At 44.0% G+C, this 27,833-nt stretch overlaps 1 protein-coding gene across 3 annotated transcripts in view; it reads right to left on the reverse strand.

Annotated features, from left to right (window-relative positions):
• Nucleotides 1-586: 586 nt before the first annotated feature.
• tbc1d13 (TBC1 domain family, member 13) overlaps nt 587-27,833 on the reverse strand; it is a 37,995-nt gene continuing 10,748 nt past the window's right edge. For 2 of the 3 annotated variants that reach the window (XM_068012102.1, XM_068012103.1), the window contains exons 7-13: nt 26,408-26,567; nt 24,843-25,044; nt 23,571-23,734; nt 19,664-19,824; nt 17,702-17,759; nt 8,167-8,268; nt 587-1,192 (exon numbers count right to left, since the gene is read on the reverse strand). In XM_068012102.1, coding sequence (XP_067868203.1) covers nt 1,127-1,192; nt 8,167-8,268; nt 17,702-17,759; nt 19,664-19,824; nt 23,571-23,734; nt 24,843-25,044; nt 26,408-26,567 — 913 coding nt within the window. In that variant the 3' untranslated portion in view covers nt 587-1,126. The remainder of the gene's footprint in view (nt 1,193-8,166; nt 8,269-17,701; nt 17,760-19,663; nt 19,825-23,570; nt 23,735-24,842; nt 25,045-26,407; nt 26,568-27,833) is intronic. The other variant, XM_068012104.1, reaches the window with a different exon arrangement.

The following is a 27,833-nucleotide window of genomic DNA, read 5'->3' on the forward strand; positions in this document are numbered from 1 at the left end:
CAATCCTTGTGGCCATATTGCTGCAGATACTGAAGGTCCAGGAAACCTTACTGCATCCTGCAATACTCTAGGCAGTGAGAAGTTTACTGTCTGCATTTCAAAGCAACACTAAGTTGAATGTTTTTGGCTACTACTGGACCGTTACTGAGCTCTCACCCACTTATTTTCAAGGTTAAACCGTCACAAGCCAATTCCAGCCATCTCCATCACAGCACTACAGAAATTAAACCTTTAGCAGCAATGGGGAGTTGCAGCACTGTGCTTTTCCTTTCTTTAGTTCTGTGATAAGGAATTATTACTAACATTTTGCTACCATACTCTTTCATTAGAGGAAAGGTCATTGTCTTCATTCAGAGTGCAATTAAAAATGTCTTGCTCATCACCATTTGTACATATCCATTGACATTGGACAGTGGGAGATAATTGGGAGGGGGTGAGGAGTCACAGGATTGCACAGTACAGAGTTAAAGACCTCCTTTAGCCACACACTTCACTGTGATGTGGAGAGGTTTTCCCGGAAGGCACTGCAGAGGCAGGTTTGGTCACTCCCACCATACATACATGATAGTGTGTGTGTGTGTGTGTGTGTGTGTGTGTGTGTGTGTGTGTGTGTGTGTGTGGGGATCAGAGTGAGTGCGCGCGCGTGGATCAGAGTGATCGCATGTCAGTGTGTATGTATGTCAAAGTGTGTGTGTGTGTTTGTGGGGATCAGAGTGATCGCATGTCAGTGTGTATGTATGTCAAAGTGTGTGTGTGTGTTTGTGGGGATCAGAGTGATCGCATGTCAGTGTGTATGTATGTCAAAGTGTGTGTGTGTGTGTTTGTGGGGATCAGAGTGATCGCATGTCAGTGTGTATGTATGTCAAAGTGTGTGTGTGTGTTTGTGGGGATCAGAGTGATCGCATGTCAGTGTGTATGTATGTCAAAGTGTGTGTGTGTGTTTGTGGGGATCAGAGTGATCGCATGTCAGTGTGTATGTATGTCAGTGTGTATGTATGTCAAAGTGTGTGTGTGTTTGTGGGGATCAGAGTGATCGCATGTCAGTGTGTATGTATGTCAAAGTGTGTGTGTGTATGCGCGCGCACGGGTGGCATTTCCTAGAATATCAACTGGATTTGGACTGTTGCTACGCAGCATCCTGGAGTTCTTTTGCTTTCTTTAGGATCAGGTCGACATCAGAAATTGGATAATCCTGGTCATGGGTTGATGGAGAAAAGAGAAAAACAATCAAATATATGCTGTTAATGACCCAGTTCGATGCCTCCATTGATCAGAACAATGTCTATACCTTTAAAATGACTTGCATTTACATTAAATCTTTCAGAATGTCCCAAATTGCTTTAACAAAGTACTGTTTTTGAAGTTGCAGTCACTGTAATGTAGGAAACACAGCAGCCAATTTACACACAGCAAGCTCCCACAAACAGCAATGTGATGACGACCAGATAAATATTTTGTGATGTTGCTGGAGTGATACATATTACCCAGGATTCTGGGGAAAACTCCCATTGCTCCTCTTCAAAATAGTGGCTATGGGATCTTTTACGCCCACCGAAGAGGGCAGATGAATCCTCAGTTTAACAGCTGAAAGACAGCACCTCTGAGTGTCAGTCTGGATTATGGCCTCAAGTCTCTGGAGTGGGATTCGAACCTACAAACATTCTAACTCAGAGACAAGAATGCTACCCACTGAGCCATGGCTGACACTTAAGTGCACAACTCACACACCAAATCTTGCAAGTGAACCATTCTGGGTCAAACAGGCATTGATTTGAACAACAGCATTCCATTGATGCTGATATTGGCCCAGTTTCATTTTCTGCTAGTGTTGAAATAAACTTATCCTTTAGCTATGGTGCTCAGAGCATAACCAGGTCTCCTTTGCCTGTACAATGCTGCAGTTAATGCAGGAAAATTGCTATGGTTACAACCGATGCTGACCGTAATCCAGGATGCAGCTATTTGAACATTGCTTGAGCAGCTGGCGACTTAACCAGTAGAGCGGGTCTGACTGGATCATACAATCCTTCAGCACAGAAGACAGCCATTTGGCCCATCATGACTGTGCTGGCTCTTTGAAAGAGCTATCCAATTAGTCCCGCTCCCCTGCTCTTTTCTCCATAGCCCTGCAAAGTATTTAACCAATTCCCTTTTGAAAGTTACTATTGAACCGGTTTCCACCACCCTGTCATGCTGCGCATTCTAACCATAACTTGCTGCGTAAACAAAATTCCCCTCATCTTGCCTTCTATTTGTTGTCTGGCTTGCAGCTCGAGTTGGGTGGGATCGCACGCATGTGGAATAAATTCTCCATCCCATGTACCAGCGCACAACTGGGATGTCACATTGTGCCATCCGCCACATCTCACTCCGAGCTTTTAGATAATTCAGACACCATTTTCAGAGGAGGATTTCAGGATGGAGTGGTTTTTCTTCTTAAAGATAGGAAAAGCAGAAAGCAAGATCCCTCATCTCTCAGTCAAGCAATCCTCACTCTCTTAATTTGCAGGTCACCCCACCCTTAAGGAGCTGAATCCATGTGGCCTTCTGCCACCACCTCCCCCCACATCACATCATCCACAACCTGGAAAAAACCTCCCCAAATGGGAAGCACAGAATAGAGATCCTCCCAAGACATTTTCCATGCTTAGCGCATGTGGGCTTCCAGCCCAAATACAAGAATTTCACATGCTAAGTACCAGAGTGAAAATTCTAGGAAATAATCCAGAGTGTATTATATAAAGCGTAACCTACTTTTGCCACATTTTTTTTTAAATCACAATCATGGGATAACTAAATCATCTATTATCTCTCTGAACCATCTACAGATCTCCCCCTCTATCTCAACTCTGATGTTCGGTGGCCTATAAAGCACCATATTCCTTAACTCTAACCATATGGATTCTATCTTAACACAACTCCCCAGAACAATCTATTACTGTGATAGGATCAGAGTTGAATAAAATAAAACCTGATAGAGGTCTTTAGAATTATGAAAGGGTTTGATAGGGTAGATGTGGAGAAGAGGTTTCCACTTGCAGGTGAGACCAGAATTAGGGGCCATAAATATAAGATAGTCACTAATCAAACAGGGAATTGAAGAGAAACTTCTTTTCCCGGAGAGTGCAGAGAATGTGAAACTCGCTACTACATGGAGTAGTTGAAGCCAATAGCGTAGATAGATATAAGGGCAAGCTAGATAAACATGAGGGAGAAAGGAATAGAAGGTTATGCTGATAGGGTGAGATGGAGTAGAGTGGGAGGAGGCTCATGTGGAGCATAAACACTAGCGTTTTCCAGTTCTACACGATTCTACGTAGAACATTCTGGTACTGTGATAGAACCCTTTATCCTTCATCAATATTGCCGCCCCCTCACTAACAACCCTACACCAAACTAAGAAAACAGTAAAAATAAAAACCCATAAAACCAGAGAGAAATATTTTGGAGAAATATTAAAAAGGAAGAGATACAAATGAAAGGCAAACTGAGAAAAATGCTCGAGGTAAAACCAGACTAAACAGACTTGCCCCTCAATCCGGGCACAGACTATTTAAAGTGGGAATTTCGAGGACATTGGATTCTGTGTCGGTGTAGGGCGGAGTCAACCAACTCAGGAGGAGAAATAAATGCAAGTTTGCCAGCAAGACTCATATCCTGAAAACAGGAAAATAAATTGACCATTCTGGAAGCTCAAGAATTCAGCATTTTTTCTCTATTCAACAACTTACGAACATTGTTTCTGTTGGTATGGACTAATTAACAGGAACATAGAAGCAGGAGTAGGCCATTCAGCCCATCAAGCCTGCTCCATCATTCAATATGATCATGGCTGATCATCCACTTCAATGCTTTTTTCCTCACACTATCCTCATATCCCTTTGTCACTGGTATTTAGAAATCTATAAACCTCTGCTTTAAACATACTCAATGACTGAGCTTCCACAGCCCTCTGGGGTAGAGAATTCCAAAGATTCACAACTCTCCGAGTAAAGAAATTTCTCCTCATCTCGGTCCCAAGTGGCTTCCCCCTTATTTTGAAATTGTGTCCCCTGGTTCTAGACTCCCCAACCAGGGAAAACATCTTAGCTGCATCTACCCTGTCTATCCCTTTACGTATTTTGTAAGTTTCAATGAGATCACCTCTCATTTTTCAAAACTCCAGAGAATACAGGCCCAGTTTCCCCAATCTCTCTTCGTAGGACAGTCCCACCATTCTGGGAAGAACAATAAAGAGCATTTTCAGCAATGAGGGTATTGTTTGTATTTTGGGTAGCTAGCATTGCCTCACAAAAAGGTGGGACAGAGGACCCTTGGGAGTGCATCAATATTTGGCGGGTGGGGGGGGGGGCGATGCAGGCAGTGAAAGGAGAGGACATAATGAAAAAAGAAAAGTGCCAATTATAAAGTGGATTGCATCATCCCAGGATGCCCCAAAGCCTTTTACAGCCAATTAAATACTTGTGAAGTGTAGTCACTGCTGGAATCATAGAATGGTACAGCACAAGAGGCCATTTGGTCCATCATGTCTGTGCTAGCTCTTTGGTAGAGCTATCCAATTAATTGCAGTCCCCTGCTCTTTCTCCTTAGCCCTGTAAATGCTTTCCCTTTAATGTAGGAAACACAAACCAAATTGCACATGGGAATGTTTGATGATTATGGATTTAGATTAGGACAAAGATGTTCAAATGGTGCTGAAGTACTAAATGTGCTACTGATTGTGGAAGCTAGTGGATCTCTCCTAGTATTGCTCACAGAAACTCAAGATAAAGCACATTTCCCTCAGAGTGCATTAGTATCACTATGGAATATCACTACGGGCACGCTTTCAGGATGTTAAGGCTTTTAGAGAGGGTGCAGAAAAGATTCAATGAGAATGCTTCCAGGAAAGAGGGACTTCAGTTACGAGGACAGACTGGAGAAGCTAGGGCTGTTCTCCTTACAGCACAGAAGGAGAAAGGAGATTTGACAGGTGTTCAAAATCATGAGGGGTCTGGACAGAGTATATAGAGAAACTGTTCCCATTAGCGGAAGGGTTGAGAACCAGAGGACACCGAATTAAAGTGAATGACAAAAGAACCAGAGGCGACATGAAGAAAAACATTTTTACATGGCAAGTGGTTAGGATCTGAAATGCACTGCCCGTGAGTGTGGTGGAGGCAGATTCAATCGTGGCTTTCAAAAGGGAATTGGATAATTATCTAAAGAGAAAAAAATTGCAGAGCTATGGGGAAAAGGCAGGGGACTAGCTATGTAGTTCTTAGGCAGCTGGCATGGACACGATGGGCTGAATGGCCTCATTCTGTGCTGTTACCATTCTATGATTCTATAGATAGGCTGTTTCCATCATAAATGTGAACAGAGGATTTAATAATGGAAAAAAATTGACAGATGTCTGCGCAGGCTTAAGATTTTAAAAATATTTGTTGAACCCCATGCATTTCATTTTGGGATTCGAGACCATGTGAAGTCTTCAGGCACAGTGGACTTAGAGTCAGGGATAAGTAGATATAACTGAGCCCCCATTTGAGTCATACACACTGTCCTTATTTTTATACAGTTAGAAATTCCGATGTCCACAAAAAGTTTCTCTATCTAGCCTATCAATTCCTTTCAAAATCCTAAAAATGCTCAATCAAATCACCCCTTACCCATCTATATTCCAGGGAATGCAAACCAAATTTATATATTCTTCCCTCATAATCTAAGCCGTGGTAATATTCTGGTGAATCTGGGATGCACTCCTTCCATGGACAATATATTCTAAGGTGTGGTGCCCAGAACTATACACAGCACTCTAGATGTGGTCTAACAAGGGTTTTGTATAGCTGCAACAAAAAAAGTCTCCCCCTTTTATATTCTAGCTCTCTACTTATAAAGGCCAACAACTTGTCTGGGGTATTAATACCAAAAGACTAAATGGACCAACTGTACTGCTTCTTTACTGCATATTCTAATATTCAATGTAATTCTATGTAAAATGCTATGTAAACATGTCACACTGTAATTACAACAACCCACCTGTAGTAGCACCACAACATCTCCACTGGCAGGAGTGTGCAATTATAGCATGGCCTTTACATACACAGTTACCATTATAAATGCTGAGACAGGAATACATAATAGGAAATGTGCTGGATGTCGGATGCTCTATGTATCTGTATAGATGGAAAGACAGGTACTAAAAAGTTGGACACTTCAGCCCGAGAGAAAATGTGATGCTTCTAAAGAGGAAACAATGAAAATCTCTCTTTAAAGTCACTGAGGCGACAAGTTAATAAGTGATTTTAAAAGAAAATATTTTGTTTCTTTCAAACAGTTTTCCCCCAGAACACTTTCACTCCACAGGCTATAAATGGCCATGGGCATGCTGCTGTCTTTTGAGCCGTTTCTTTGCCAAAGCTTTGTGTGGCTCCACAGGGCAGGGGCTCGCTCAGGTAAAGTGTGTAACTATCCCAATTCCATTCCCTGTGTAAACACCAGTTATGTGTTAACATATCTGGACTGACAACAAGAACTAGAAAATGGTGTTAAAGACACTCAAGTCACAATAGCACACAATTCAGGATCTTAGATCTACTGGCGAGGTACCTGTCAGAAGCTGTGATTGATATTATTGGTAATAACTTTTATCAGTAATAACCAAAAATGCTGGAAACACAACAGGTCAGACAGCATGTGAAGAGAGAGACACAAAAGTTGGTCCTTCTTCCTTGAACAGAGGTTCAACCTGTCTCTATCTGCCACTACTCTCCTCCACCTGGCTGAACTTGTTCTCACATTGAACAACTTTTCCTTTAACTCATTTCCTCCAAATTAAAGGTGTGGCTATGAGAACCTGTATGGGTCCTAGCTATGCCTGCCTTTCCGTGGGATACATGGAACATTCTTTGTTCCAGTTCTACTCGGATTCCACTTCCTCATCTCAACTTCCAATACACTGATAACTATCTGTGTCGCTTCCTACTCCCACCCAGAACGTGAAAATGGTCAGCTTTGCTTCTTGCTTTCCTATGATCCGTTTTAGATTCTCTCCTTTCCTTCCCCAAATTCTCTGTCTCCATTTCTGGAGACAGGCTGTTCATCAATTACTATTATTAGTCCACCAACTCCCACAGTTACCAGAAAAACAAAACAGTATCGCTCCAAGCATCAGTCGGTCGCACTTTTTCCTTGGAGTCAGGCCATGCTTTCAAGTCCCACTCCAGGGCTGTTGTGTGATTGCCTTTAAAAGTGATGACCTTTTAAGATCTTAATATGCTAATGAGCTGAATGCCAGGATGCAGTCATGTGACTACATGCCAGTCTCACTCTGTAACTGTAACACTAAGAGGCAGCTTCTGTAAATAATACAACAGTTACCTGTTAATAAACCTGTTTTGAGATCTTCAATCAACTGAACTCCAGGCCTCAGACAACATAAAAAGTTTCTTATTACGTGGTGGCAGCAGTGGGGGGGGGGGGGGGGGGCCTGAGCACAAAATCTAGGCTGATACTCCTAGTGCAGTGACGCAGGTGTGCTGCACTGTTGGAGGTGCATCCTTTGGAGCAGACATTAAACTGAGGTCCCATCTGTCCTCTTAGGTGGATGTAAAAGATCCCACTATTTTCAATAACAGGAGTGTTCTCCCCAGCATCCTGGCCAATATTTAGCCCTCACTCGGCATCAATAAAAAAACAGATCATCAGGTCATTATCATTTTCTGGTTAGTGGGAGCTTGCTGTGCACAAATTGGCCACCATATTTCCTATGTCACAACAGGGTCTAGAGTTCAAAAAGTATACATTTGGCTGTAAAGCGCTTTGGAACATCCTGAGGTTGTGAAAGGCACTATAGAAATGCAAGTCTTTCTTTTCCTCCTTTAGATGCTGCTTGACCTGGAGCGTTTCCAGTATTTTCTGTTTTTATTTCAGGTTTCCTGCATCTGTGGTATTTTGTTTTTGTTTGTGTTCAGTTTATTAAAGTTTGCCAAGTCTATATTTCTTTTTAAAATTCAGCCAAATGAGTGAGTGACACCGATGGACATTACACAAAAGAAACTATCAATGCCCTTTCGCTGTGAAATACATATCTCTTCCACCCTTGTCCAATCAAGTTATAAAATGCTCGAGATCTCTCTCATGGCCTTTTACAAAAGTCACATTATTGAGATTTCTAATACTCACCAAATACTGGTGCTTTTGGACAGTGAAATCCCCCACCTGATCTTTGGAGATGGGACACAAAGACACTTCCCAGTGCGCTGCTTTTCGAAAGGAACCGACTGTCTGATGAGAGGAAGTCACTTATCAAGTTTGATGAAAATAGAAGCATATTGTTCATGAGAAAAGAAACTTACTGAGGTGACAAGTTGGACATTTAGTTACAGGAGTATGCACAGACGGAGCCAGGGAAAGAGAGAGAGAAAGAGGGGGAGACCCAGGCAGAGAGCAGAGGCCACACTTGCGCAGAGGCAGGGGGGCGGGGGGGGAGGGGGGGGGGAGGGAGGGAGGGAAAGAGAACGACGACCCGCATAGGGAGTGAACATACGAATTAGGAGCAGGATTAGGCCACTTGGCCCCTCGAGCCTACTCCGCTATTCAATAAGTTCATGGCTGAACTGATTAGTCAGAATTATACAGCACAGAAACAGGCCCGTCGGCCCATCGTGTCTGTGCCTGCCATCAAACACTTATCTATTCTAGTTACATTTTCCAGCACTTGGCCCGTAGCCTTGTATGCTATGGCATTTCAAGTGCTCATCTAAATACTTCTTAAATGTTGTGAGGGTTCCTGCCTCTACCACCTCTTCAGGCAGTGTGTTCCAGATTCCAAACACTCTCTGCGTGAAATTATTTTCCTCAAATCCCCTCTAAATCTCCTTCCCCTTACCTTAAATCTATGTCCCCTGGTTACTGACACCTCCGCTAAGGGAAAAAAATTGTTCCTACCTACCCTATCTATGCCCCTCATAATTTTGTATACCTCAATCAGGTCCCCCCTCAGCCTTCTCTGCTCTAAGGAAAACAACCCCAGCCTATCCAGTCTCTCTCCATAGCTAAAATGCTACAGCTTAGGCAACATCCTGGTGAATCTCCTCTGCACCCTCTCCACTGCAATCACATCCTTCCTATAGTGTGGTGCCCAGAACTGTACACAGTACTCCAGCTGTGACCTGACTAGCTTTTTAAACAGCTCCATCATAACCTCCCTGCTCTTATATTCTATGCCTCGGCTAATAAAGGCAAGTATCCCATATGCCTTCCTAACCAACTTATCTACCTGTGCTGCTGCCTTCAGTGATCTATGGACAAGTACACTAAGGTCCCTCAGACCCTCTGTACTTCCTAGGATCCTACCATCCATTATATAAACCTTTGCCTTGTTAGTCCTCCCAAAATGCATCACTTCACACTTCTCAGGATTAAATTCCATTTGCCACTGCTCTGCCATTTTAACAGTCCATCTATATTGTCCTGTAATCTAAGGCTTTCCTCCTCACTATTTACGACACCACCAATTTTCGTGTCCTCTGCGAACTTACTGATCAAACCTCCTATATTCATGTCTAAATCATTAATGTACACTACAAACAGCAAAGGTCCCAGCACCGATCCCTGCGGTACACCACTGGTCGCAGGCTTCACTCGCAAAAACAACCCTCCACCATCACCATCTGCCACTCAGCCAATTTTGGATCCAATTTGCCAAATTGCCCTGGATCCCATTGGCTCTTACCTTCTTAACCAATCTCCCATGCGGGATCTTATCAAAAGCTTTACTGAAGTCCATGTAGACTACATCAACTGCTTTACCCTCACCTACACATCTAGTCACCTCCTCGAAAAATTTAATCAAGTTTGTTAGACATGATCTCCCCCTGACAAAGCCATGCTGACTATCCATGATTAATCCCTGCCTCTCCAAGTGGAGATTAATACTGTCCCTCAGAATTTTTTCTAATAGTTAGATGTTAGACTCACTGACCTGTAATTATCTGGTTTATCCCTGCTATCCTTCTTGAATAATGGTACCACATTTACTGTCCTCCTGTCTTCTGGCACCTCTCCAGTGGCCAGAGAGGATTTGAAAATTTGTGTCAGAGCCCCTGCTACCTCCTCCCTTGCCTCACATAACAGTCTGGGATACATCTCATCTGGACCTGGGGATATATCCACTTTTACACCCGATAAAACCTCCTCCCTTTCAATACTAATTTGTTCAAGTATATGACAATCCCCCTCCCTGATCTCAACACCTACATTGTCCTTCTCCATCGTGAACACAGATGAAAAGTAATCATTTAAAACCTCACCAATGCCCTCCAGCTCCACACACAGATTACCACTTTGGTCCCTAATGGGCCCTTCTCTTTCACTGAATATACTTACAAAACGCCTTGGGATTTTCCTTCATCTTGCCTGCCAGTGTTTTATCATGCCCCCTCTTCGCTCTCCTAATTACTTTAATAACTCCATATTTCCGCCTATCCCTGATAACCTTCCACCGCCTTGCTCATCAAGAATCCATTTACCTCTGCCTTAAAAATATTCAAAGACTCAGCTTCCACCACCTTTTGAGAAAGATAATTCCAAAGACTCACGACCCTCAGAGAAAAAGTTTCTCATCTCGGTCTTAAATGGGCAACCCCTTATTTTTAAACAGTGACCCCCTAGTTCGAGATTCTTCCACAACGGGAAACATCCTTTCCACATCCACCCTGTCAAGACCCCTCAGGATCTTATATGTTTCAATCAAGTCGCCTCTTACTCTTCTAAACTCCAGTGGATACAAGCCTAGCCTGTCCAATCTTTCCTCATAAGACAGCCCGCCCATTCCAGGTATTAGTCTAGTAAACCTTCTCTGTACTGCCTCCAACGCATTTACATCCTTCCTTAAATAAGACCAGTACTGTACACAGTACTCCAGATGTGATCTCACCAATGCCCTGAACAAGCATAACCTCCCTAGTATTCCATTCCCCTTGTGATAAATAACATTCTATTAACTTTCCTAATTACATGCATATTAACCTTTTGCAATTCATGCACTAGGATACCCAGATTCCTCTGCATCTCAGAGCTTTGTAATCTCACCATTTAGATAATATGCTTTTTTTATTCTGTCAAAGTGGCCAATTTCCCACATTGTACTCCATTTGCCAGGTCTGTGCCCACTCACTTAACCAATCTTTGTAGCCCCCTTATGTCCTCTTCACAAGTTACAAGTACCAAAGGGCCTGTTTCTGTGCTGTATAACTCTGACTCTACTTTCCTACCTAACTTTGTGTCATCAGCAAATTTAGCAACCGTACCTTCGGTTCTTCATCCAAGTCATTTCTATAAATTGTAAAATGTTGAGGCCCCAGCACAGACACGTCAGGTTCGAGTCGGGTCGTTCGTCTGGACCCAGCATTTGGGCTTGGGCCGGGTCGGACACACTACCCCCACCTCCGGTACGTGACTCCAATCTTAGTGTACTTTTAAAACAACGTTTCAAATCCAGTTACAGTTTTTGTTGCTTATCTGCACAAGCTTAAAAAGTGAAAAACAGAAGCTAGGTTAACTGAACATTCCGGTGGTGGGGTCGGGCGCGGGAAAAAAAATGAAAGGACTCGGACCAGGTTTCATTTGCAGACCCGGGCAGGCCTTTAGCACAGATCCCTGTGGCACACCACTCGTTACATCTTGCCAACCAGAAAATGACCCATTTATGCCTACTGTGAGTGGGGGAGGGGGGGGCACAACCCACACAGGGAGTTTGGTGGGGCAGGAAGGAGAGGGAAACAGGATCACACAGGGAGGGGGACCCAGGCAGACACACATACACATGCACGCCGAGACACAGGCAGACTCCAGCAAAAACTACATCCACTTTTGATGAAAGGAAGTTTTAGGCTATGGTTTTGAAATATAATCCAATATGACATTAAGTTATGCAGAAATAGGTCAGAGATCTTGGCAAGTTCACATTAAACAGGTCCGAGGACAGCAGGTCACTAAATGTCTGACAACACATTTTTGAACTGTTGAGGTGACTGGTAAAGACTGGACAGATTGGCAGTTTCAAAACAAGTCACCACCTCCAGGCAGTAGAGGCCAGAAAAAGAAAGAAAATACAAAGTGTTTGAGGGAAGATGCAATGGAAGGGAATTTAACTTAAAAAAAAAGGGAAGAAATGAGGAGAAAAATTATACTAACATTTCCAATTGTTAACGAGTAGGTTTCCCTTCATAGGGAATGGATTTGCTGTGTGACTTGCTATGTCCACTTTCTACTCTGACAAGTTGTAAAGCCAAAATAATATCAAGATTTCAACCCCTCCACCACCCAGACACCCCCCGAAATTAAATCCATAAAAACCTCCTCTGGCAACCAACCACCTCCCCCAACCCCATAAACTCTGATTGTATGGATTGTTTACGGATTATAAATGAAGACTGCATTGGAGCTGCTGTTGCCCTCTGGCAAATAGGGTAGTTAACCAGTAAAATGTTCTCGGGGAACCAATTCGATCTGTTTGGAGATAAAACATCTTTGGGTTCACCTGAATATTGCTTGCTAATATTCTTTCATGCCCTCTCTTTGCTTTCCTAATTTCCTTTTTGATTTCACCCCTCCACTTTCTATACTCCTCTCAGCTTTCTGTAGTATTGAATTCTTGGCAGACATGAGCTTTCCTTTTCTGCCTTATCTTACCCTGTAAGCTCCTTGACATCCGTGGGGCTCTAGATTTGGCCGCCTCACCCTTTTTCTTTGTGGGAACTCTGAATCCCTTGAATCTCTCCTTTGAATGCCTCCCACTGTTCTGACACTGATTTACCTTCAAGTAACTGTTTCCAGTCCGCTTTCGCTGAATCAGTCCTCAGTTTAGTAAAATTGGCCTTGCCCCAATTGAGAACTCTAAATCCTGTTCTATCTCTGCCCTTTTCCATAATTATGTTAAAACTGATTGAATTATGATCACTACCACCAAAATGCTCTCCCACTGTCACTCTTTCCACCTGCCCATCTTCATTTCCTAAAACAAAGTCTAAAACTGCGCCCTTTCCAAGTGTCTGATTTTTTTCCCCTGATTTCTAAAACCTTACCCACCACTGATGTTAAACTGACTGGCCTGTAGTTACTAGGAACGCCCTTACATGCTTTCTTGAACAAGGGTGTTACATGTGCCATTCTTCAATTCTCTGGTACCTTCCCCCTTATCTAGGGAAGTTTGGAAGATTATGGCAAGCCTGCTTTCTCCAACCCTACTTCCTTTAGCTACCTGGGATGCAAGCCATCCGGACCAGGCAACTTATCCATTCCATGCCTTTCCAGTACATCCCGCCCAGCAATTATCACCCTATCCATTACCTTTAACATCTGCGCTTCTACCGATATTTTGTCAGCATCCTCTTCCTTAGTAAACACAGATACAAAGTAAGTATTCTACCATCAACCTGCGCCTCTAAGCATACATCACCTTCTTTGACCCACCTCTTCCTATGCGCTTACTATTTACATGCTAGATGATTTTTTGGTTCCCTTTTGTGTTCACTGCCATTCTATTCTCAGATTCTTTCTTTGCCAGTCTTATTTTCATCTTCCGATCTTGGTCTTGAACATATACAATGACTGAGCATCCACAGCTCTCTGGGGTAGAAAATTCCAAAGATTCGCAACCCTCTAACTGAAGAAATTTCTCATCTTAGTCCTAAATGACTGATCCCTTACGCTGAGACAGTGGCCCTGTGTGCTCGACTCCTCAGCCAGGGGAAACAGCCTCTCAGCGTCTATGTCAAGCTCTAAGAATTTGATATGTTTCAATGAGATTACCTGACATGCTTCTAAACTCTAGGGAATATCGGACTAGTCTACTCAATCTCTCGTCATAGGACACTATCATTCAAGATACAAACTTCAGAGCAGAATTTCAGCTCACTGTTGACAGTCACTTTTAGACTTCACCCAATAGCACCGTTAATTAACGGTGAACCTAGTCTCTACCCCCACCAACCCACATCATTCTTTGTTCTAATTCCAACTTTTTTTTAAAAAAGGTATCTCAGTTTCCTTCTTTTCTCTGGTTTATCTGCCTCGCCTAATCTCAGACCTCTACCACCTAGAAGGACAAGGACATCAAGATCACCACCTGCAAGTTCCCCTCCAAGCCACATACCATCCTGACTTGGAACTATATCATCGTTCCTATATATCACGGTCGCGGGCTCAAAATCCTGGAACTCCCTCCCCAACAGCACTGTGGGTGTACTTACACCACATGCAGTGCAAAATTCAAGGCGGCAGCTCACCATCACCTTTTCAAGGGGCTGCCCACATCCCAAGAAAATAATCTCACACCAACCCACACTGAAGCCTCCTCCATCAAAGCGTGCTTTCCAGCCAGCCAGTGTTCAAGGCAAGACTTGGGATAGCTTGCCTTCAGAGTATCCATTGCCTCCCTTGGGCCTGAGCAACTGCTCTCTGGTCAATTATCTTCCTTTGGTGTTGCAGGCTAGCTATTTTGGCAACTCCAGGTTTTAGCACAATTCCGCAGCAACGCCACTCCTCAGAATCCCGACTGTGGCACCCGCTCATTTTTCACTAACCGTGGTGTCACTCCTTACAGCACCGACAACGGTGCTGCAGAACTACACCAGTTTCACTGGCCCTAGACATCTCCAGTATGGGATGGAAATCCAGTCACTGTTCACATCCAGTGGCAAAAATCACAACGCTTTGCACCAACATCACTGTGTCACTCGAGATCAAACCATTTCCAATTTTCTCCAGTGAATTGAAATGGAACCAAAATCTCCTGTGGGACATGTTAATGGCAGGAACTTAGACAATCCAGTCTTATACTGCACCTGGACATCAAACATGACTGGTATTAATACATTTTGTATTTCTAAAGTTTTACATGAATTTTAAAAATCTGCCAGCTCAGATTGTGTTTCTACAAGATAAAGTTGCCGAATCGAGTTTGATACGGCTGAAAGGAATGTAAAGTGAAAGTTAAAGTAGTAAAGAAAGATGGCGAGATGCCACATTCCAGAATTTCAGTACCACCTGTGACAGTGATAGGGCACCCGTTTGCAATCGCAATCTCCCTGCAGTAAGTTCAATACAGCAACTGTGCCACTGGGAGGGAGAGGGACTGCGGAGGTCAGGCAGTCAGATAGGAGAATCCTGGCTGTTATTTCCTCCTCCCTGTGCCAGGGGTTCAAATGCTGCTGCTATCCTGGCCAACAGCTAATTCACCGCAGACTGGGAAATGAGTCTCCCTGGTTTGCACAATTCATTAGCACAGTCCCTCAGTGAATTTAACACATCAGAGGAAGGAAAAGCCACTCAGTTCAATCCTGCAATCACCTTTGGGGTGCAATAGGCTAGAGTTTGTGTTACTGGACCAGTAATCCAGCGACCTGGTTTAATTATCCAGAGAATGGGAGGACAAATCCCACGGTTGCAGTTTGAGCGTTTGAATTCAGTTTAAAAAGAAACGATTTGAATAAGATTGATAGCTGATTAGACGACAACTCCATTATCATTGCATCATTTAACTACCAGGACGGTAGAAGGCAAACGAGATGGACCCTGGTCTATTTTCATCTTTCCTGTAACTATTCCGTCGCAGCCTGCAGCCCGATTCCCCACACAAATCACCAGTGTTCCTTAAAATACAGGATTGAAAAATTCCTTTCCCTAAAGTCCTCTGGGGTGGGGGGTGGAAAATCAAGCAAAGCTAATATAACATACACAAATTTTTGAAGCTGACAGGACAAGTTGATAAAGCAGTGCAAAAAAACATGTGGGATGCTCGGCTTTACAAACAGAGGCACAGAGTACAAAAGCAAGAAAGTTTTGCCTTTATAAATCACTGATCAGACCTCAGGTGGAGCAGTGTATAATTCTGGCCACCTCACTTTAAGGAGGAGGTCAGAGAGGGTGCAGAAGAGATTTACTAGAACGATATCAGGGATGAGGGACTTCAGTTATTTGGACAGACTGGAGAAACTGGGACTTTTCTCCTTAGAGATATAATGAAGGTGTCCAAAATAACAAATAGGGAGAAACAGTTTCCACTGGCAGGAGGGTTGGTAACCAGATGACACAGATTTAAGGTAATTAACAAAAAGCTGCGGAGGGAGATGGGGAAGACACTTTTTTTTTTTTTAAAATGCAGCGAATTGTGATCTGGAACACCCTGCCTGAGAAGGTGGTGGAAGCAGGTTCAATAGTAACTTTCAAAAGGGAATCCGATAGATACTTGAAAAGGGAACACTGGCAAGGCTTTAGGGAAAGAGCAGAGGAGTGGGACTAATTGGATAGCTCTTTCAAAGGAACTCCTTCAACCGGCAGGCTCATAGCTTTAATATCTGGGTTAGAAGGTAGGGCTTCAAAGCTAGAAAACTATGGGTGCAACTCTCATTGCAACTCACCCTCAACCGTTGCAGTGAGGAGTGTTTTACAGAGTATTGCAGAGACAATATAGGGGCAGGTGGCAGGCACTAACAGGACCAAATCCACCCAGAGAAATGTCTGCCAACAAGCAGGATGGGTATAACTACCCCAAATGGACTTCAGCGGTTCAAGAAGGCAGCTCATCACCACCTTCTCAAGAGCAATTAGGAATGGGCAATAAATGCTGGCCTGGCCAGTGACGCCCACATCCCAGGAATTAATTTTTAAAAATAGTACTGAATGAGCTGCAGACGAGAGGCAGGCCCACAAGCAGGAGCCTGTGTGCTGGTGAAAGAGTTAGCAAGAAGCAAATGCCCCTCATTAATAGAGCTTAGCGTCTGTGCCAGCTCTTTGAAAGAGCTCTCCAACTAGTCCCACTTCTCTGCTTGTTCCCTAGAGCCCTGCACATTTCTCCTTTTCAAGTATTTATCCAATTCCCTTTTGAAAGTTACTATTGAATCTGCTTCCACTGCCCTTTCAGTGCTGTGAAAACATTTTGCAGTAGCAGGGATGCTGCAATTCACACTGTCCCCGGAGGCCACAAAGAGTAGCGAGGTCAGGCCTTGTGGTGCTCTAGCCTGAAACGGCAGGCTCCTTCACCTGAGGAAACTACCTCTGCTAGTGAAACGCTGGGCCTTTGGAGAGGGCAGTTAACTCTGCCACGAAGGTCAGGACTGCCAGCTGCAACAGCTCATTAAACACTACAAAATGTAGTGGCAAATGCTCGTACCTTCCTCACTAAGGTATCAAAGCAAGCCTTTAACTCAGTGGTAGCATTCCCACCCGAGTGAGAAGGAGCAGGGTTCAAACCCGACTTCAGAAATCCCAGTGAATGGAGACCATAGCATCGGCTCTGGGTTGACATCCAACAGGATACTCACATTCAGTGAGTGTGGGTGATCCCTCGCCCCTCATCTTATGGGTTGTGGATCCCACTCGTATGACTAAGTGCCCTCCCCCCAGTCGGCTGGTATAACGAGATGGCCGTGGATGGAGTGTTCAGGTCACAGCTCATCAGATTGTTATTTACTCTATGAATCCTTCCACACCAAGAGAAGACTGTGAGGATAGAAAAACAATTACAATACCACCCCGCCAGTCTGTTAATCAGCCTGCAGATCCTTCTCTTAGAAAGGAGCGTGAAGGTACGACAACTAAGGAAGCAGGATACACTCTGGCTGCAAATTAATTTGCAGCATCGTGGTAAACCTAGAGAATCTCAAATGCAATTTTAGAAAGTGATTATATTTTTAAAAGGAGAGAATTCCCTCACCTGTAGCAGCCTCATGTTTGTAGTGAAGTCTCCAGCAAGCAACTGATCCCGAATCAAACTACAAGCAAAACAGACAAATGCAATTAACGTGATAAACGCTTAAAGAAATTTACCCAGATTAATTTACTGTGGGTTTTATCAACTGAGAAAGAGGGGACTGGGACTCAAAATAAATTAAAGTAAACGAGCAGCTCCAAACAAACTGCAAATGTAGGACAGTTTGAACCTTACAAACATCACAAACAAAATTGGCTCAGTGACAGGAAACAAAGGGTAATTGTTGACTGGTGTTTTTGCAACTGGAGGGCTGTTTCCAGTGGCGTTCCACAGGGCTCAGTACTGGGTCCCCTACTTTTTGTGGTATTTATTAACAATTTGGATGCAAATGTAGGAGGCATGATCAGGAAGTTTGCAGATGACACAAAGATTGGCCGTGTGGTAGATAGCGAGAAGGATAGCTGTAGGCTGCAGAAGATATTGATGGTCTGGTTAGATGGGCAGAAAAGTGGCAAATGGAATTCAATCCAAAGAAGTGTGAGGTGATGTATTTGAGGAGGTCAAACATGGCAAAGGAATACACGATTAATGGGAGAATACTGAGAAGTGTAGAGGAAGTGAGGGACCTTGGAGTGAATGTCCACAGATCCCTGAAGGTAGCAGGACAGGTCGATAAGGTGGTTAAGGCGGCATATGGAATCCTTTCCTTTATTAGCCGAGGTATAGAATATAACAGGGAGGTTGTGCTGGAACTGAATAACTCATTGGTTAAGCCACAACTTGAGTACTGTGTGCAGTTCTGGTCACCTCATTACAAAAAGGATGTAATTATACTAGACAGGGTACAGGGGACATTTACGAGGATGTTGCCAGGACTGGAAAAATGGAGCTATGAGGAAAGATTGGATAGGCTGGGGTTGTTCTCCTTGGAAAAAAGGCTGAGGGGAGATCTGATTGAAATGTAGAAAATTTTGAGGGGCCTGGATAGAGTGGAGGTGAAAGGTCTATTCACCTTAGCAGAGCGGTCAGTGATGAGGGGGCATAGATTTAAAGCGATTGGTAGAAAGATTAGAGGGGAAATGAGGAAATTCTTTTTCACCCAGAGGGTGGTGGGGGTCTGGAACTCTCTGCCTGAAAGGGTAGTTGAGGCAGAGACCCTCAACTCGTTCAAAAGGAGTCTGGATATGCACCTCATGTACCATAATCTGCAGGGCTACGACCAAATGCTGGAAGGTGGGATTAGAATAGGTGGATTGTTTTTTGGCCAGCACAGACACGATGGGCCAAGTGGCCTCTTTCTGTGCCTTAAAATTACTATGATTTCTATGATTGATTCTTAAGGTTAGGATAATTTACAATTTCTACCCCAGCATTTCACTCTTATTTCTTACAGAAAAAAAAACCACTCTTCAAATGCAGTGTTACAGCTCTGTCTCTCCGAGAGTATACCAGTTCTACAATGTCTTCCACTTAATGCACAGCCTTAAAGTAACACACTATTTCATCTGTTACAAATGTATAGAAACATGGAAGACAGGACGAAGGTTCGAGTGAGTTAACTGGACAACAGATTAAATTAGTTGCAGTAAAAAATCTGGAAGTCTAACAGTTGATTGGATCAATTGTGGTTTAAAGGGAGGAAGTTGCCCAGAGGGAGTCAATGGGGGAAGAACAAGGACTTGGGGGAAAGTCAAACGTGTAACTAGGCTGCCATTAACCTTTTATTTAAGCTGCCAGCTGAGACTCAGTTTCCTCAGTCTATTCTTGCCAGAACCCTGGCCCAGCAGGTGACATGTGGGAGCTGCTGATGAAACAGGCCAGACAATGCTGATGAATTTGACTAACAGCCAAATGTGGCACTGCCCTCACTTCAACCACAAAAATGTCACTTCTCTGGTTAGAAAAAGGAAGAACTCACCCTCGATTTTTCACCGACAAAAAAAAAGCCATGGGTTTGCTACTTACATCAGCATGGCGCAACAGACCAGGATGAGGAAATCAAATCGGTCAACATCTGAAAAGAGGGAATCCCATATTCGAATGACATCGGGAAGGAGGAACTCCTGGGACAGTAGCAACGTGAGCCAGCGGAAGGCAAAAAACTGAGGCTTGATGTTCTGTTCTTGCTGAAGCATAAAATGTACGGACACACATCAATCCTGAGGCACCCAGCCGGAATTGTTATTAAATATTACATAGAATAGAAACAGGCCATTCGGCCCAGTTGCGACATGCTAGCGTTTATGCTCCACACAGGCCTCCTCTCACCCTACTTCACTCAACCCCAGCGACAAATCCTTATTCCCCATCTCCTTCGTGTGTTTGTTTAGCAACTCTTTAAAAACCTCAACCACTCCACGTGGCAGCGAGCAACCACACTGAGCAAAGAAATTTCTCCTGAACCCGTTCCTAGATTAGTAAATACTTGACATTTATGTTCTAGTTTTAGACACCTCCACAAGTGCAAACATGTTCTCTACATCCACCCCACCCATGTCCTCAAACAATCCCATTCATATCAGCTCTGAAAATCAATACACAGTCAATTCATCCAATTGGCTACATGTAAAAAAATATTTAAGACTGCTTACTTGCACCTCCTTAACATTGCCTGGCTCTACTCTGTCTCAGCCCAGCTGCCGTTTAAACCCTCATCCATGCTTTTGCTACCTCTAGACTCAACTAATTCAGCATTCCTGGCCAGTCTCTTATCTTCACCCCACTTCCCACCTCCATCCGTAAATTTGAGCTCATCCTAAACTCTGCTACCCATATCCTAACTTGCATCCAATTCTGTTCACCCATCACTCGCTATGCTCACTGACCTACAATGGCTCCAGTCCCTGAACATCTTTGTTTGAAAACACTCATCCTAGCTTTTAAAAACTCTTTATGGCCTCACCCCTTTGATTTCTGAAGCTCCTTTAGCCTCCACAACCCTTGGAGATCTCTGCATCTTTCAATTCTGGCCTCTTGTGCATCCCCCGCACCCCCCCCCCCCCCCACCTACCTCACCTCCTTCAGGTGGTCATTCTTTCAGCTCTCTTGGCCCTAAACTCAAATTCCCTCCCTAAACCTCTCCATCTCTCTCCTCCTTTAAGTTACTCCATAAAACTGAGTTCTTTGACCAAGCTTTTGGTCACCTACCCCAATGTCTCCTTCTTTGGCTCAGTGTCAATTTTTGACTGATCACCTTCCTGTGAAGCATCTTCGGATGTTTTACTATGGGCGGACAAGTGGCTGATGAAATTTAATGCAGAAAAGTGAGAAGTGATAAACTTTGGGAGGAAATATAAACTATACAATTCTAAAGGAAGTGCAGGAGCAGAGGGACCTGGGGGTATATGTGTACAAACCATTGAAGGTGACAGCGCAGGTTAAGAAAGCGGTTAATAAAGCACATGAGATCCTTAGGGTTAATAAATAGGTGCATAGAGTACAAAAACAAGGAAGAGATGATAAACCTGTACAAAACACTGGTTTGGTCTCAACTGGAGTATTGTATCCAGTTCTAGACACCACACTTACAGGAGGATGTTAAGGCATTAGAGTGCAGAAAAGATTCATGAGTGAGATTCCAGGGAGGTGGAACTTCAGTACGTGGATAGATTGGAGAAGCTGGGGCTGTTATCCTTGGAGAAGAGAAGAGGAGGAGGAGATTTGATAGAGGTGTTCAAAATCATGAGGGTTCTGGACAGAATAGATAGGGAGAAAATGTTCCCATTGGCCAAAGCATTCAGAACCTTGGACTCCGATTTAAGGTGTCTGGCAAAAGCAATAGTGGCACGAGGAAAAACTTTTTAAAAAAAAATAAACACAGCAAGGGTTAGGGTCTTAAATGCACTGCCCAAGAGAGTGATGGAGGCAGATTCAATTGAGGCCTTCAAAAGAGAACTAGATAATTACCTGAAGAGAAAAAAATTGCCGGGTTATGGGGAAAAGGCAGGGAAGTGGGATTAGGTGAGCTGCTCTTGCAGAGCCGCATGGATACGATGGGCTGACTGACCTCCCTCTGTGCTGTAACCATTCTCTGGTTCTATTCTATTTTAAAGGCACTATATAAATGCAAGTTGCTGTTACTAATAAATCTCCCATGGGTTTGCTCAAGTTAGGTCAGATCATGCAGTTTTATAAGGTTTGAAGTGACACAAGCATTTTCTATCCACAAACTTTACTTCCTGTTGTAACTATTTTTTGGTAACACCTTTGTGACAATTTTCCCCCTCATTATTAAATTAGCATGTCAATATTTCCCATTTAATTTTCCCATGTCAACAGTCTGTGTAATTACAGGTTGTTGCCACTAGGTGGCAATACTTATCCCTCAAACATTATCACTAAAACAGATGATCTGTTCATTATCGCTAATGTTTGCGGAGCCTTGACATACGCAAACTGGCTGCCACATTCCTACATTACACCACTTCAAAAATTGACAGTATTGAGATGTTCTGAGGTTGTGATAGGCGCTATATAAATGCATATATGACTTTATGAACTAAAAAAAAACTTGCATTCTATATAGTGCCTTCCACAACCACCAGACGTCCCAAAGCACTTTACAGCTAATGAAGTACTTTTGAAGTGTAGTCACTGTTGTAACACAGGAAATTAAGACACCTCAAATTGTTCACTCCTGCAAATATCTATTCAATGCTCCCTGAAAAGAGTAAGGAAACATCCTGATTACCACTTACCAACCTCCCTCAGCTGATGAATCAGTACTCCACCATGTTGAACACCACTTGGAAGAAGCACTTCTGAAGGTAGCAAGGGCACAGAATGTACTCTAGGTGCGGACTTCGATGTCCATCATTAAGAGCGGCTCGGTAGCACCACTACTGATCGAGCTAGCCAAGTCCTGAAGGACATATCTGCCAGACTGGGCCTGCATCAGGTGATGAGAGAACCAAGAGGGATTGCAGCAACTTGCCAAGGCTCCTTCGACAGCACCTTCAAGACACGCGACCTCTTACCATCTAGAAGGACAAGGCAGCAGATGCATGGGAGCACCATCACCTGCAGGTTCCCCTCCAACTCACCATCCTGACTTGGAACTACATTGCCATTCCTTCACTGTTACTGGGTCAAAATCCTGGAACTCCCTCCCTAACAGCACTGTGGGTGTTCCTACGCCACAAGGACTGCAGTGGTTCACGATGGCAGCTCACCACCACCTTCTCAAGGGCAACTAGGGATGAGCAATAAATGCTGGCCTTGCCAGCAACGCAGACATCCCAAGAACAAATTTTAAAAATCCATTCCATATGTTAACCTCCCTGGGTAAAGTAGTTAACTCTAAACAGTCAGTGCATCTTCTCTTTTCTAAGCTTGAGCCTGCGTCCAGTTTGTGGCAATCCTGAACAGATTAATGGGGGTTCCATTTTTCTGCTCACTTCATATAACAACTTGCATTTATATAGCGCCTTTAATGTAGTAAAACATCCCAAGGTGCTTCAGAGGAGCGATCAAACAAAATTTGACACCAAGCCACAGAAGACACTTGGTCAAAGAGGGACGTTTTAAGGAGCATCTCAAAAGGAGGAGAAAGAAGCAGAGGGGTTTCGGAAGGAAATTCCAGAGCTTCAAGTCAAGGCAGCTGAAGGCATGACCGCGATTAAAATTGGGGATGTGCAAGAGCCAGAATTGGAGGAGTGCAGGATCTGAGGGTTGTGGGGCTGGAGGAGGTTACAGAGATAGGGAGGGTTGAGGCCATGGAGGGATTTGAACTCCAGGATCAGAATTTTAAAAATCGAGGTGTTGCTGGACCAGGAGCTAGTGTGTAGGTCAGCGAGCACAGGAGTGCTGGTTGAACGGGATTTGCAGCACTCCCCAGTGTTTGACCTCCGCCCACCGATATACCAATTCTTACCAGTTTGAGATACAGATCCATGTCTTTCTCCTTCAGCGTGGAGTAAACCTTCTCCATTTTATAACTGATCCCGCACGGAGAGTCATCCAGGCTCTTGATGAAATTGTCCCTGATTTCTGACATCAGGTTCGTGAAGCAGAAAAATGTGTCTGCCTCTGCATGCTCTGGATAATTCAGGGAAAGAAACAAAACACAAAAAAAAGGCATGATGCATTTTTTCCAAATTTCTAACAGAAGCAATAGCTTCAGGATAGGTACCAAGCACTATTCAAATCAGTAAGGGAATGGGAAACTCTGAAAATTTATTAATCCCTTGAAGGCTGAAGTAGCCACACGGACAAGGAATGCCCCAAGTTCAAATCGCAACTAGGTGCTCAGTTAGCTAGTTTGATCCGGGGCAGCAGGTGGGGTGCTACCATTGGCCTCAGCACCCCCTAGTTTGGGTGGGTGGGGTAAAAATCAGTTGGGGTGTTCCCCTGTTAGATACCCAGTGACCCCTTTTATAAGAGGCACACCCGTGTGGTCGATGGTCAATGAGGGGGCGCAGGCTCGCATATATATGGTAACCCCACTGTAGTAAAACAGCTGCAACACTCACCAGTCAAACACACACAAACAAACTTGTGGCAGGGGCTGGGGGAGGGAGAAAGAGTCAAACTAGGGGCGGCACAGTGGCGCAGTGGTTAGCACCGCAGCCTCACAGCTCCAGCGACCCGGGTTCAATTATGGGTACTGCCTGTGTGGAGTTTGCAAGTTCTCCCTGTGTCTGCGTGGGTTTCCTCCGGGTGCTCCGGTTTCCTCCCACATGCCAAAGACTTGCAGGTTGATAGGTAAATTGGCCATTATAAATTACCCCTAGGATAGGTAGGTGGTAGGGAAATATAGGGACTGGTGGGGATGTGGTAGGAATATGGAATTAGTATAGGATTAGTATAAAATGGGTGGTTGATGGTCGGCACGGACTCGGTGGGCCGAAGGGCCTGTTTCAGTGCTGTATCTCTAAAAAAAAATAAAAATAAAATAAATACCAGATAGTACGAATAATTCCTAAGAAACTTCTTTACCCAGAGAGTGATTAGAACTCACTACCACATGATGTGAATAGCATTGATGCATTTAAGGGGAGCTCGAAAGGAATAGAACACGTTGATGTGGAGGTGGAGTGTGCAAGAGAGGGAGGGAGGGGAGAGAGAGAGATACATCATTCTCTAAGCTAGTGTGGCCCTTGCAGCTTAGAGGCTTTCATTGTGCGACACAATCTCAGAACTTCACCTTTCCACTCAGTGTTAGGGTCCGTAGCAAAGGTATAGTAAACAGGCCCCACAATCTCGTTCATGCCCTGAACATAAGCAATTCCTGGGTTCAGCTTGGCGTAGATGAATAGGATTCTCTCGACCACCTCCCAGTGAGCCTCACAGCCATTAGGAAGCACTTCGTATTCATTGGCTGAGGTAGTTTTGCGAGGAGAGGAAACCTATGGGGGAAAAAAAAAAGAGGGGGGAAAGTGAGAGAAGCAGCTGGCGGGCGGCCAAATAACACATTTTACTATAGAAATGTACAGAATAGGCGGATTGCTTGCAAGGAAATTCACAAAACTCTGACAATAGCTGCTGCAAAGATCCTGTGTATTGTCGAAAGAGTATTTTTAATCAGCTTTATGTACTTGGTGTAAGAATATAGATAGGTTTTATTTTATAAAAGGGTGTGAGGTGGTACATTCTGGTCGGAGGAACGAGGAGTCAGTCATACAGCACAGAAACAGGCCCTTCGGCCCACCGCGTCCATGCCAGCCATCAAGCCTATCTATTCTAATCCCATATTCCAGCACTTGGCCCGTAGCCACATACTCCTTGGAAAACTATAAATGGAGTAGAGGAGCAAAGAGATTGGAGGTACAGATACACAAATCACTAGAAGTAGTGATGCATGCCATAAAACGCAAACAAAGCACTGGAGTTCATTTCTAGAGGGAAAACATTGAAAAGCACAGAAGTTACGTTAAATTTGTATGGACACCTTGGTCAGACCACACTAGAGTGCTCTGCCCAGCCCTAGTCTCCATATTACAAAAAAGTTAGAGGCTGGAGAGGTGCAAAGATGATTTACAAGGATGATACCAGAACTCAGCGGATCTTCTTAACAGGAAAGGGTGAACAGGTTGGGGCTCTTATCCTTAGAAAAGAAAAGGCTGAGGGGTGACCGGATAGAGGTCTTTAATATTACAAAAGGAGTTTGGTAGACTAGATATACAGAAGATGTTTCTACTTATGGGGAGACCAAAACTGCAGAGGTTGGGGGCAGGAGGAAGGAGGGTTAGGAGGTGTATAAATGTAAGATTGTCACCAGTAAATCCAATAGGGAATTCAGGACAAACCTCTTTATCCAAAGTGGAGAGAGAACATGGAGCTCAATACCACGGAGTAGTTGAGGCCAATAGCATAGATGAACAGAAGGATATGCTAATTGAGTGAGATGAAGTAAGGTGGGAGGAGGCTCATGTGGAAGAAAACACCAGCATAATAAACCAGTTGGGCCAAAAGGCCAGTTTCTGTGTTCCATATAACTAATGAAGGCAGTATTGGTATTGGACAGCATGCTAGCAGATCTCATCTTTTGATCATAACATTGAAGAATGAAACTTCATATAATGAACAAGAGATTGATAAAGTTGAGGACTCCATGGTTGTGCAACTTCAGCTGTTTGACAACCTAAAAGGTAAGAAAATGCCCAACATTAAACTCAGCAAGAGTTAGACAATGTAACTGTGGCCAGACTGGCAAATCACTACCATTCAGTTATTAAAGGTATAAGGATTATCCCGCACTGAGGACCTTACGTTTGTAACACCACTCCGATTGTGAGCAACAGTCTGAGACTTCAGGGTGGTCTGCTCTACCCGCCTGCGAAGTGTTTCAAACTCATTCTGGGGGTCCATGATCAGAAGGCATGGGTAGTCAGTGGGACGCTGGAAAAATGCCATGTCTGGGTACAGCCGCCTAGGAGAGAGAAACGAGATGGGATTGAGGGTAGGGACAGAGGCAGTTTCAATAGCAGAAAGAAAGGCAGTTTCCTACAACAATCATTTTCAATTCCTCCTTTTGCTCGCTTTCCTCCCTCTCCTGCAAGCACACCACACGAGACTCCCCAGACAAGCTTGGGGACCCGATTTCCTCATTAGAGTTTCAGTTAAATCCAGCCATTTATTTATGCTACTCAATCCTGGATTGGGATTTCTTTAAAGTACAATGGCATCCAGGTGAAACTTTCAAACTCAGTCCACTTGTACTTAAGAGATTTCAACCATCCAAAAGTGGAGAGGTAAGACTGGTGAAGGACTAGTGCTGGTCTGGTACAGGCAGCAAGAATGGTGCAAACAATTGGGAGGAGACGAATTAAGGTGATAACACAAGAAATACACAGTGCATTACAAGAAAGGTTGGTGGGGCTATGGGGAAAGTGCAGAGAAGTGGGATTAATTGGACAGCTCTTTCAGAGATGATGGGTCCAATGGCCTCCTTCTGTGCTGTATGGTTTTATAACTCCCATCTAGTGTATTGATACCAATACACACAGACGGTAAAGGTTAAGGTCCATCTCCATCACTTTCGCAGGACAACTGGGAACGTCAGCCTTGTCAACAACATCCACATCCAGAGAAAAAAAAACAAGCACAAGTCTCGCAAGCAAACATCTCATCACTTTTACAGTCCTTCTCCCAAAGGCAGAATGAACCAGTGATGTAGCATTGCAAGTGTTGGAGGAGTCAATGACTTTGCTTTCACCCTTCCTCAAAGCCAGATCCTAGAGGAAGTATTATAAACAGCTTTACTTGTAATTGTGGGGAAATGCACAGACCCTGCCTGCTATCTTCCTGTGTGCACGTGTAACAGGGCAGAGGGATGCCTTAAAGCTTTAAATAGCACCATAAAATGTGTTGCTTGAGCTGCATGGCTCAGTGGCAGCTCTCCTGCTTTGGAGTTAAGTCATCTTGGGTTGAAATTCCACTCTAGGGAACGCTAGAGGTTGTCAGGTGTGTACCTTTCATACGAGATGCTAAACGGAGGTCAAGTCTGCCTCCTTGAGTGGACGTAAAACATCCCATGGCACCACTGCAAAGAGCAGGCAGTCTGCACCACTAAAACAGGGGATGCAGTTCATTTTCACCAGATGGGTTAAATTATGAGGACAGGTTGCACAAACTTGGCTTGCATTCCCTAGAGTTTAGAAGCTTTGTGGGGGGTGGGGGTTGGGGGTGGTGGAGA

This window comes from Heterodontus francisci, chromosome 32, assembly GCF_036365525.1.
Source record: "Heterodontus francisci isolate sHetFra1 chromosome 32, sHetFra1.hap1, whole genome shotgun sequence".
NCBI classification, from domain to species: Eukaryota; Metazoa; Chordata; class Chondrichthyes; order Heterodontiformes; family Heterodontidae; genus Heterodontus; species Heterodontus francisci.